Consider the following 12,707-nt stretch of genomic DNA (forward strand, 5'->3'; position numbering starts at 1 on the left):
CAAAACCCCGTCGCTACTAAAAACAGAAATTAGCTGGGTTTGGTGGCACGTGCCTGCACTTCCAGCTACTCGGGAGGCTGAGGCAGGAGAATTGCTTGAACCTGGGAGGTGGAGGTTGCAGTGAGCTGAGATCACGCCACTGCACTCCAGCCTGGCGACAGAGTGAGACTCCGACTCAAAAAAAAAAAAAGAGAAACAGTGGAATCTTGTAATAAAAGCCATCACTGCTACAGCTGTGGAAAATGGGAATACTCGGTCATGTTTTCTGGACAGTTTTTGATGGTCTCCGTCTTCCCTGGAATTGACAGGCCTCGTGCATTGTGCGTCAGCAGCAATGTTTATGGTGAAAAATGGCAACGGGACCGCGTGCATAATGGCCAACTTCTCTGCTGCCTTCTCAGTGAACTATGACACCAAGAGTGGCCCTAAGGTAGGAAACACCAGGGCACTTCATGCTTCCCTTGTGTGTGTGGAAAGATGATTTTTAACATTTCAACCAAGTCTTTGAAAAATGGCCCCATCTGAACATGGTGCTTTTCCTATCTGCATATCTCCTTCTGGTGTTGTCAGTAACCTGTGCTGTCATGTGCCATAGCCACAGGCACAATAACAGACCTTTACATGTGCTGCACCTCACTGTTTATCATGAACATTTTTCTTTTTTTTTTTTTTTGAGACAGAGTCTCGCTCTGTCGCCCAGGCTGGAGTGCAGTGGCGCGATCTCCGCTCACTGCAAGCTCTGCCTCCCGGGTTCATGCCATTCTCCTGCCTCAGCCTCCCCAGTAGCTGGGACTACAGGCGCTCGCCACCACGCCCAGCTAATACTTTATATTTTTAGTAGAGACGGGGTTTCACTGTGTTAGCCAGGATGGTCTCAGTCTCTTGACCTCTTTTATCAACTTAACAATAACCCACAACACTCGGACCAACTGTCTCCTGACCTCTTGATCCACCCGCCTCGGCCTCCCAAAGTGCTGGGATTACAGGTGTGAGCCATTGCGCCCAGCCTATCATGAACATTTTTCTAGTTTTCTTTTTTTTTTTTTGAGACGGAATCTTGCTTTGTCGCCCAGGCTGGAGTGCAGTGGTACGATCTGAGCTCACCACAACCTCCGTCTCCTGGGTTCAAGCAGTTCTCCTGCCGTAGCCTCCTGAGTAGCTGGGACTACAGGTGCCCACCACCACGCCTGGCTGATTTTTGTATTTTTGGTAGAGACGGGATTTTACCATGTTGGCCAGGCTGGTCTCAAACTCCTGACCTCAAGTGATCTGCCTGCCTTGGCCTCCCAAAGTGTTGAAATTACAGGGGTGAGCCACCGCTCACGGCTCTAGTTTTCTTCGTGATTGTCTTTTATAATCATAATGTAATACTTTATTATGTTAATTCACCATAATTTCTTACACACTCCCCTATTAGTAATTGGTAAGTTGTCTCGAATCTTTTTCATGCTCTGTGAATGTGGCTTTTTTGATTTAGAGAGTTATACTGCAAGAAATGTATATAAATGGTTGTTTGACATGCAGTGCTACAAACACTGTACCAGTTTGATTAAAATGTTCCTTAGTAGTTTTTTTGAAATGGCTTTGTGTTTCTTTGGGATGACTAAAGCCTTTTGGAATAACAAAATATTTTTAAAATCCAAGACATAGCAAGATCTTATCTCTTTAAAAAAAAAAAAAAGCCAGACATGGTGGAGTGTGCCTGTGGTCCCAGCTACTTGGGAGGCTGAGATGGGGAGGATTGCTTGAGCTTGTGGGGTCGAGGCTGCAGTGAGCTATGATCTTGCCGCTGCACTCCAGCCTGGGTGACAGAGCAAGATCATCTCCAAAAAAAAAAAATCCAGTCTCAAATTATAAATACTTGTCAAAGCCTTTTTCCTTTTTTGTGAGACAGAGTCGCACTCTGTCCCCCAGGTGGCTGGAGTACAGTGCCAAGATCTCGGCTCACTGTGTCCTCCACCTCCCAGGTTTGAGTGAGTCTCATGCCTCAGCCTCCTCAGTAGCTGGGACATCAGGTGCATGCCACCATGGCCAGCTAATTATTTGTATTTTTAGTAGAGACGGGGTTTTGCTGTGTTGGCCAGGCTGGTCTTAAACTACTGGCCTCAGGTGATCTGCCCACTTTGGCCTCCCAAAGTGCTGGGATTACGGGCGTGAGCTACCGTACCTGGCCTCCAAGCACTTCTTTTTTTTTTTTGAGACAGAGTTTTGCTCTTGTCACCCAGGCTGGAGTACAATGGCACAATCTTGGCTCACACAACCTCTGCCTCTTGGGTTCAAGCGATTCTCCTGCCTCAGCCTCCCAAGTAGCTGGGATTACAGGCATTTGTGCCCAGCTAATTTTTGTGTTTTTAGCAGAGACAGGGATTCTCCATGTTGGTCAGGCTGGTCTCAAACTCCTGACCTCAGGTGATCTGCCCACCTCGGCCTCCCCAAGTGCTGGGATTACAGGCGTGCCCCAGCATACCTGGTCTCCAAGCACTTTTTATTTAATTTCTACATCACTTTTTTAATGTTTGGTTTTGGTGGTTGGATTTTTAAAATATTCTGTTATAAATTATGTTTCACAAGTGAAGTCACCTATATGCTGTTATGCACTTTGTTATTTCACAAAACATGTCTTTATCACCTTGTGTAGTTTTGTGGGTTTTTTGTGGCCCACATTAGTATACTGCTTCACTGTAGTTCATTTGACCTATCTAGTTTACTTTGATGAACATTAGGTGGTTTTCCAGTTGCTCGTTTTGCTTATACTAGTAAATTTAAACATTTCTGCTATAAACACTTTCTTTGTTTAAAGAAACATTATTTAAATGAACATTTCTATAGTAAAAAAGTAGTGATAGCTTTTCTCAAATATGTATCTCACCCTGAAACCGGTGTGAAGTGTTTCAATTTCAAGACGCTTTAAATTCTGTTATAAATTATATTAACAGAAAATGAATTTATGGGGTTGTTTTGTTTTGTTTGGAGACAGAGTCTTGCTCTATTGCCCAGGCTGGAGTGCAGTGGTGCAATCATAGTTCACTGCAGCCTCAAACCTAGGCTCAAGCAATCCTCCTGCCTCAGCCTCCTGAGTAGCTGGGACTACAGGCAGATGCCACCATGTCTGATTAGTTTATTTTGTTTTTGTAGAGATGGGGTCTTGCTATGTTGCCCAGGCTGGTCTTGAACTCCTGGGCTCAAGCAATCCCCCCACCTCAGCCTCCCAGAGTGTTAGGATTACAGGTGTGAGCCGTCATGCCCAGCTGCAAATTTTTGATTATATGAATTATTAAGCCAACTTTCTTATACCTGAAATACTTTTCAGTCTGTTACTGACATGTAATACTAACCTTTTTTTGGTTTATATTAAAAATGAGTACCTCAGTAGTGATATCTCCGTTGGAAATGGAGTATAAGTTTATATCAGACTTACAGAAAATCTCTTTCTTTGAACTTTTAATAACCTCCATCCCAATTGGGTTACATTTAATTGTGTTTATTCTAGAACATGACCTTTGACCTTCCATCAGATGCCACAGTAGTGCTCAACAGCAGCTCCTGTGGAAAAGAGAACACTTCCAACCCCAGTCTCGTGATTGCTTTTGGAAGAGGACATACACTCACTCTCAATTTCACGAGAAATGCAACACGTTACAGCGTCCAGCTCATGAGTTTTGTTTATAACTTGTCAGACACACACCTTTTCCCCAATGCAAGCTCCAAAGGTAAGAACCAAAATGGGCTGATTATGAAGTGATAGAAAATTGGGTTGGAGGATTGTCTAAAGTTACTTCTACTTAAGAATTACAGGCTGGGTATGGTGGCTCACACCTGTAATCCCAGCACTTTGGGAGGCTAAGGCAGACGGATCACTTGAGGTCAGGAGTTTGAGGCCAGCCTGGCCAACATTGCGAAACACTGTCTCTACTAAAAATACTAAAATTAGCCAGGTGTGGTGGCGGGCACCTGTAATCCCAGCTACTCGGGAGGCTGAGGCAGGAGAATCGCTTGAACCCAGGAGGCGGAGGTTGCAGTGAGCTGAAATGGTGCCACTGCACTCCAGCCTAGGTGACCAAGTGAGACTGTCTCTAAAAAATAAAAAACACGCAGCCAGGCACGGTGGCTCATGCCTGTAATTCCAGCACTTTGGGAGGCCGAGACGGGCAGATCATGAGGTCAGGAGTTCGAGACCAGCCTGACCAACATGGTGAAACCCCCTCTCTACTAAAAATACAAAAATTAGCTGGGCATGGTGGTGTGCGCCTGTAATCCCAGCTACTCAGGAGGCTGAGGCAAGAGAATCGCCTGAACCCAGAAGGCGGAGGTTGCAGTGAGCTGAGATCACGCCACTGTGCTCCAGCCTGGACGACAGGGCAAGACTTCGTCTCAAAAAAAATAAAAAACACATAAAATAAACTAAGTGCTATAAGTAGTTTGCAATTGTGATTTTTTTTTTTTTTTAATCTAGAAATCAAGACTGTGGAATCTATAACTGACATCAGGGCTAAAATAAAAACATAAACTAAGTACTACAAGTAGTTTGCAATTGTGATTTTTTTTTTCTTTTTAATCTAGAAATCAAGACTGTGGAATCTATAACTGACATCAGGGCAGATATAGATAAAAAATACAGATGTGTTAGTGGCACCCAGGTCCACATGAACAACGTGACTGTAACGCTCCACGATGCCACCATCCAGGCGTACCTTTCCAACAGCAGCTTCAGCAAAGGAGGTAGGACGCTGACCCTTGGCCCTCTGGTGCTAGTGGTTGGGTAGTTGGGCGGCAGTGGCTGCGGGTGACCTCACTCCTCTGTGTCCTGGCGCTGGGCTTTGCTTGGAACGCATGTGCACACAGCCAGCGACGTCTCTGCAGAACGTTCTCATCCTTCTTCCTAGGACAGGTGACTTGTAGATGAGGGTAGACACATGTTGATTAAAAAGGGTGGAAGATTGAAGTGAAATATCCCGGGACAGAGACAGATGTTGTGTGGTCTCACTCCCACGGGAGCTAAAAAAGTGGAACTCGGTGTGGGGGGTAGAGAGAATGGTGGTCACCAGGGGCTAGGGGGTGAAGTTGATCAGAAGATAGAATGCTTCAGGAAGACAGGAGGAATTAGTTGGAGAGATCTCTTTACAGCATGTGACTACAGTTAATAATGTATTCTGGCTTGAATATTGCTAAGTAGATTTTAACTCTTCTCACCATAAAAAGTAAGTGTTTGATTTTAGCTGTCACACAAGTAGATGTATTTCAAAACATCCTGACACACATGGTAAATACATGCAATTATTACTTGAAAATGTCAGAAGGGCAAAGCAGTTGAAAGCTTTGTGCTTCTACTGGGGCAGAGATGATGGGACCAGGGTCACAGATCTCTTGCAGTTTGAGCCAGTTGCCTTCTTCACACAGAGACCTAGTCTTATCTCCATCCAGCTCTGGCTGGCCAGCTTAGGGACAGGTGCAGAAAGACCAACACTGCCTCTCTGAGGAGGTCAGGGCCCCAACGATGTACCTGCTAACCCAGCCGCCGGGCTCTGGGGTCAGGCAGGGTCCAGGCCACCTCCTAGTCCTGTGATCTTGAGCAGGGTAGTTTACCTCTCATTTTCTTTGCATGTGGCATGAGATTAAAAGCCTGTCTTCGAAGGTTGTTGGAATTAAACGAGAAATGTATGCAAAATTTGTATCTCAGCATCTGGCACAGAGTTAAGTAGCAAGCACCTGGTAAATCCTGTTACTGTTGAGCTTCTCTCCCGAGCCTCACGGTCCACGTCATAGGTTGTTGTCATTTTGCTGAAGCGTGAGGGCCTGTGATTTGCCTTACTTAGGGTGAGCTTTCCTGGCTGCTAGAAATATATGGAGACATCACAGCCTTCTCTAATCTTGAGAGCTACTGTGGAGACCTTTGGTTTGCAACATTCCTCAGCAGTCTTGCTTAAAGGCTGAGGAGTGACTGCTGGGGGATCGTCCGTCTCACCCCTCCCCGAGGAGCAGGTATTCTTGCAGGTCGGCACCCCATGGTGCTGGGCCGGTCTTGCCCACCTCCAGTTTCCATACAGCCTATGAGCTAAGAATGGCTTTTTGATTTATAAATGTAACATACCAAAAATCAGAAAACGTATATTTCTTGACACATAAAGATTATGTAAAATTCAGTGTCCATAAATTAATTAAGTTTTCTTGGAACACAGCCACATTCATTTATTTACACATTATCTGTGGCTACTTTTGTATTAACAGTGGCAGGGCTGTGTTGTCTTGACAGAGAGCCACAGCCCACAAAGTCTAAAATATTTACTGTCTGTAGCTTTGCAGCAGACTTTGCCTCCCCTGGTGAGTAGGTGAAAAGGAGCCCAACTTGGAAACCCCGGGTGTGACTGGGACTTGATGGGGCCATGTGGGCTGCCATAGGGGAGGCTTGGAAGGAAACACACTTAGGAGCTGGGTCCTCTGTAGGTGCTGCTGCCTTTAATCCTTAACACAAGGCCCCGGGGGCCATGGTGACAGCCCCTTTCCTGGTGCAGCCTCTGTTCACATGGAGCCTGGAGTCGGGTCTGCTTCATCAGGAAGAGCGGGCTACAGTCCTCTCACATGGGCTGCGTGTGTCTGAGGACGGCCATCTGGCAGCCTGTCCAGGTCACGGGCTGCGTGTGTCTGAGGACAGCCGCCTGGCAGCCTGTCTAGGTGTGTTCATGCTCTCAGACACACCTCAGCCAGAGCTAAAGATGACTTCAGCTAGGGGCAGCGCTCCCTACCTAGTGGGAGTTAGAGTAACACATGGGGGGTAGTGTTCACGGTTATCAATTTCCAAATTATCTGGGCTTCACACCTAGCTGGCTACCTCTAGGCTGCATCAGTGTGGCTTGAAGAGGAAAAGGAAAGGCACGCACTGTCTGTCAGAGCTTGGGAAATGAGAGAGAATTGGATGCTGACCTTGGCCGGGGACTCCCTACTGGCCAGGCCTGGACACGGTTGCAGAACGTGTCTCGTCCCCATGTGGCTCTGTGACCGAGGGGTGCGCGTGGCATGACTGCTTACTCACTCCTGCCTGGAAGTGAGGGGCTGCTAGGTGGAGGTCAGCAAGGATGTTGAGCGCCCTGAGACGGGTGGCAGGATTCTCTAGATGAAAAACAAGGTTTCACAGGTCTGGAGAAGCTTGCTAGGTTCTTTTGAGAAACCTGTTTCTTCAGGTTAATAATTACTTCTAAGATAGACTGTTTTTTTAGAGCAGTCTTAGGTTTCCGTGTATTCTTTGCCGCTGCGCATGCACAGCCTCCCTCTGTGTCCAGATCCCGGACGTTGGTTCCTTTTTTAATGGAGAACACGCATGTGATTCCAAGTGGAAAAAGGCCCGACAGCCCAGCCCTGGCCACTTGCCCCTCCTGGAGGCAGCCAGTGTGGAGATGCCGGTGTGCCTGGGGCGTGGCCTCCTGGAGGGAGCCATTGTGGAAATGCCTGCGTGCCTGGGGCGTGGCCTCCTGGAGGCAGCCAATGTGGAGAGGCCGGTGTACCTGGGGCGGGGCCTCCTGGAGTCAGCCAGTGTGGAGAGGCCGGCGTGCCTGGGGCGTGGCCTCCTGGAGGCAGCCAGTGTGGAGAGGCCCACGTGCCTGGGGCGTGGCCTCCTGGAGGGAACCAGTGTGGAGAGGCCGGCGTGCCTGGGGCGTGGCCTCCTGGAGGCAGCCAGTGTGGAGAGGCCGGCGTGCCTGGGGCGTGGCCTCCTGGAGGGAACCAGTGTGGAGAGGCTGGCATTCCTGGGGCGGGGCCTCCTGGAGTCAGCCAGTGTGGAGAGGCCGGCGTGCCTGGGGCGGGGCGTCCTGGAGGCTGGGCTTCCTGCCTGGGTGGTGCTTCACCAGAAAGCCTCATGTATCTTGTCTTTTTTTTTTTTTTTTTTTTTGAGACAGAGTCTTGCTCTGTTGCCCAGGCTGGAGTGCAGTGGCGCCATCTGGGCTCACTGCAATCTCTGCCTCCCGGGTTCAAGCGATTCTCCTCCTTCAGCCTCCTGAGTAGCTGGGATTACAGGTGCCCATCACCACGTCTGGTTAATTTTTGTATTTTTAGTAGAGGGGGGCATTTCACCAGGTTGGCCAGGCTGGTGTTGAGCTCCTGACCTCCCAAAGTGCTGGAATTATAGGTGTGAGCCACCGTGCCCGGCCCATCTTGCCTTTCAATACATCATCTTATCTAAAAAAGTTTGGGGACCTCATAGATTTTATTTTAAAAGGAAATGAAGCACAAGCCAACTTTGAATGGACTTTCCTGTTGGTTTTGTACCTTCCTTCCTGAGCATCTTCAAAGTAGGACACATGTGGCTGGGCGCGGTGGCTCAGTCCTGTAATCCCAGCACTTTGGGAAGTCAAGGTGGGTGGATCACCTCAGGTCAGGAATTCGAGACCAGCCTGGCCAACATGGCAAAAACCCGTCTCTACTAAAAATATAAAAATTAGCCGGGCGTGGTGGCAGGTGCCTGTAGTCCCACCTACTCAGGAGGCTGAGGCAGGAGAATCGCTTGAACCCGAGAGGTGGAGGTTGCAGTGAGCCAAGATCATGCCACTGCACTCCAGCCTGGGTGACAGAGCAAGATTCCATCTCAAAAACAAAAAAACAAAATAGGGCAGATGACTGTCACTCCAGAGGGTCTGAGTGCAGCTCTGCCTGAGGCTGGAGTCAGCCAGGTATCCATCCAAACCGGATTTCCAGCCCAGGCCCATATGGGGTTAGCAGATCTATGGTGAGGCTCAGCCAGGCTTTTGGGTTTATGAGTTCACCTGGAGGAGTGGGGGTGTCTTCGTCTTTTATCCTCAGGGTCTGATAGGTGCACGCTTGTTGAATGAATCAGAGGATTGCCTGACTCCTGTTAGGAGTTGGAAATGGAGGTCACCATATCTCATCTCTCACCCAATTTGGCATAATTTTTTTTTTTTTTTTTTTGAGACGGAGTCTCGCTCTGTCACCCAGGCTGGAGTGCAGTGGCGTGATTGACTCACTGCAAGCTCCGCCTCCCAGGTTCACGCCATTCTCCTGCCTCAGCCTCCCGAGTAGGTGGGACTACAGGCACCCGTCACCACGCCTGGCTAATTTTTTGTATTTTTAGTAGAGACAGGGTTTCACTGTGTTAGCCAGGATGGTCTTGATCTCCTGACCTTGTGATCCACCCGCATCGGCCTCCCAAAGTGCTGGGATTACAGGCATGAGCCACCATGCCCAGCCGCAGCATTTTTTTTTTTTTCCTAGGAACACAGTCTGACTCATAGCTTAAATGGAAGGAATCGATGGTAAAACATTGGAGATGGAGGGTGCAGTGAGCTGAGATGGCGCCACTGCACTCTAGCCTGGGTGGCAGAGGAAGTGAGACTCTGTCGCAAAAAAAAAAAGAAAAAAGAAAAAAAATACCTACCATCAGAAAGGTGGAGAGGATGAGAGTCCCTCAGGACAGGTGAAAGGGACAGGAGAAGGTCAGAGGCCTGACACACCCAACATTGTCACAAAAGACTGTAAGAGAGGCTGTGGGAGCTGTGAGCCGGCAACCTGCATGCAAACCAATCTCATCCTCACAGACACCTTTGAGGGTCTGAATTGCAGCCTGCAGGTTGATGTGAGTATCTGCTGTTGCCGGGAGAGGAGGAGGGGCCTTCAGAGCACATGAGCTTTGGAAAGGCCCGGCTGTGTGCTGCTCTCCGGAGGGGGCTGGAGGAGGTGTGACAGTGGACCCTCAGGTCTCCCCAGAGGCTCCTGTGCCACCATCTCCCCCCGGGCAGCTCAGGGCACTCTCCAGTGTGTTCCATGATGAGCTCTCCATCAGTGTCCTCCGCCCTCAGCAGGAAGGACTTTGGGATTTAGTACGCGTTCAGGGAAGGAGAGTGTGGGTTTGCGTTTGTAATTCAGGTAGAAGGAAGAGGGCATTTTATCCACACTTATTTCTCAAGTTCCAATTTTTTAAACTGGTGGTTAGACCTGATGATGTTTTATTTTTGTTTCCAACTTCTTGTGACCACTCTACAGAAACAAGGTGAGAAATGAATGTGCCACGTGGATCACAGGTGAAAAATAATTGTCAAAGCAGTGTAGGTTACACTTTTTCTGTGTGTCGTGTGGCCATCTAGACTAGAATTTGGACAAGACTGGCCGGTTTTGATTGGGTTTTGCACATTTAACTTGCCTGTTTAACCGTGTTCTGTAACATTTTATAAAGGAACTGTGAAGCTGCTCTTTTTTTTTTTTTTTTTTTTTTTTTTGAGACAGGGTCTCCCGGGCTGGAGTGCAGTGGCACAATAACTGCTCACTGCAGCCTCAGCCTCCCAGGCTCCAGTGACCCTCCCGAGTCAGCCTTCTGAGTAGCTAGGACTAAGGCGCATGCTACCATGCCTGGCTCATTTTTTAAAAAAAACTTTGTGGAGATGGGGTCTGCCTGTGTTGCCCAGGCTGGCCTTGAACTCCTGGGCTCAAGCAGTCCTCCTTCCTTGGCCTCTCAAAGCCCTGGAATTACAGGCATGAGCCACTGCGCCCAGCAAGTGAAGCTGTTTTGGAAAGGACTGGTCAACCTGCAGCTTAGCCAAGGGCAGTGAGCAAGGGTCCCTGAGCACATCCCAGGTTGGGACGGCTCCCAGTGGCCGTCAGTGCCTCTCACTTCAGAGCTTGGTGTGGTTACTGCAGCTCTTCTCTGCCATCTTGTGCTCTGTCCAGAAGGGGCTTTTACACCGGGGAGTGGGGGGACTCCTGTGTGTGTCTCAGAACCCGTTGGGGTACGGTCATAGGCGACATTTCCTGTCTCTTTCCTCCGCTGAGTAGATGGGATGTGAAGGTGGGAATTGGACACTAAATGTTGAGATGGAAGCGGAAGCAGCAAGTGACTGATGGAGTTATGAGTGGCAGATTCCCTGCAGGGTTGCCCACCCTGGATATGTGGGGCTCACGTGTGGTGACTCAGCCTAGCAGAGATGTGGAAAGGATCGAATTGGGTAGAAATTATATAAATATCATTCTTGAGTATCCACAGAAACAAGGTAGTAAAAGAAAGAACCTGATTTCGAGGTTGATGGTGTGTTGGTGAGAGTGCTGACCACAGAAGACTCGGTAGAGCTCTACCTAGGGTTCAGTCTGCCTTGACTTTGAGTAGAAATTTGTGTTTTGAACATCTTGGTGGGTGAATTGCTGAGGGACAGAGTCACATTCAGACTGCTGGGCATTCCCCAGGGGTGCCATGTGCCCCCCCACTCCCACGGATTCCCTGAACTGTGCCCTCTTGTCTGGGGATTTCAGACGCACTCACACCCACTGCCTTCTCCCTTGTGAGGATGCTTGCCCATCCCCCACAGCCCCCTCCCCAAATGAAGACCCAACACAGCTGGCTAGCCTTGCCCGCCTTTGAGTCTCTGCTCACACGGGGGGTCCTCATGGAGACTGCCTGACCCCTGGCCTGCCAGAGGGCCTCCTTGGCTGCTCTGCATCCCCCCCGGCCGGTCTGTGTGTGCTGCAGACTCTGCTTTCCTCTGGGTAGTGTTTCCAGCATGATCCTGGCGCTCACCCGACAGCTCAGGGAGCAGTTTCTGAGTCGTCACCGTTTCCCAGGGGGTGAGGTGGCCGGCCACGCAGCACAGCTTCCTGCATCCACTCCTTTGTGACAGCGTTCAAGGCTTTCTCTCCCTCACTTTAGGAAGAGGGTGGCACAGTGGCCCCTGTCCAACCACAGGGCTTGGGGTGTGGTGGGCAGTGCCTGCTGCCCAGGCAGAACCGTCCTGGGCAGTGGGAGGTGGAGGCTGAGGGTGCCCCACGGGCCTGTGCCCACCACCCTGAGCCGTCTGCCCTCTGCAGGACCCAGCTCTGTCCTGTGTGTCTAGAAAGGCATTAGCGAGAGCCACTTCGGGAGACTGAGAAAATAGTCACCAAGGACGCCAGAGTCCACAGACGTAGTTTTGTTTCTGAGTTTGGATCTTACTGTAACTGCTGATGGTTATGAGAAACCCAGACCTGAATCTCCCTCCACTACACCTGCAGAGACACGCTGTGAGCAAGACAGGCCTTCCCCAACCACAGCGCCCCCTGCGCCACCCAGCCCCTCGCCCTCACCCGTGCCCGAGAGCCCCTCTGTGGACAAGTACAACGTGAGCGGCACCAATGGGACCTGCCTGCTGGCCAGCATGGGGCTGCAGCTGAACCTCACCTACGAGAGGAAGGACAACACGGTACGGCTGGGGCCTCACCTGGGAGAGGGGCACGGCACGGTAGAGCTGGGGCCTCTGCTCCCCGTGCACTGAGAACACGCATCTCTGCACGTCATGCTGTTAAGTCAGGATGGGAGCTCAGCTTGCAGGACGTGACCCTGTAGGACAAGAGCTGGCATCTGTGTCAGTGAGTCCGTTTTGTAGGATCACAGCCGTCCTGCTGGTTCCATCATCCAAGGCTGGTGTCCCAGCATGGCCTATTGGGCAGTGTGGCCCACGGAGCCTAAAACTTGGCCCTGATAGAACCTAAGTTTTCTTTACATATTTATCATGGAAACATTTAAGTGTTACATTTTTATAGTTTTCTTTTGAAATAGTTTTTCTCCCCTAATAGTGACAGGCTGTGGGGTTGTGGGGGTCGACTTGAGTGCCGTGGGGTGAGTTTACAGGGCTGACCGCTGCAGGGGGAGGTGGTGCTGCTGGGTGCCCTCCACGCGGGGACGCTGCGCTCCAAGAGCAGCTGTCACGGGCTCAGGGAGAGTCATCTTGGGATCCCGAAATCTG

At 49.9% G+C, this 12,707-nt stretch overlaps 1 protein-coding gene across 1 annotated transcript in view; it reads left to right on the forward strand.

Moving 5' to 3' along the window:
- LAMP1 (lysosomal associated membrane protein 1) overlaps positions 1–12,707 on the forward strand; it is a 29,806-nt gene that overhangs the window by 14,019 nt on the left and 3,080 nt on the right. Inside the window, exons 2-5 of the mRNA XM_054447067.2 lie at positions 309–430; positions 3,491–3,710; positions 4,561–4,719; positions 11,977–12,164. Of these exons, the coding sequence (XP_054303042.1) occupies positions 309–430; positions 3,491–3,710; positions 4,561–4,719; positions 11,977–12,164 (689 nt within the window). The remainder of the gene's footprint in view (positions 1–308; positions 431–3,490; positions 3,711–4,560; positions 4,720–11,976; positions 12,165–12,707) is intronic.

Source organism: Pongo pygmaeus, chromosome 14 (genome assembly GCF_028885625.2).
Source record: "Pongo pygmaeus isolate AG05252 chromosome 14, NHGRI_mPonPyg2-v2.0_pri, whole genome shotgun sequence".
Lineage (NCBI taxonomy): Eukaryota > Metazoa > Chordata > Mammalia > Primates > Hominidae > Pongo > Pongo pygmaeus.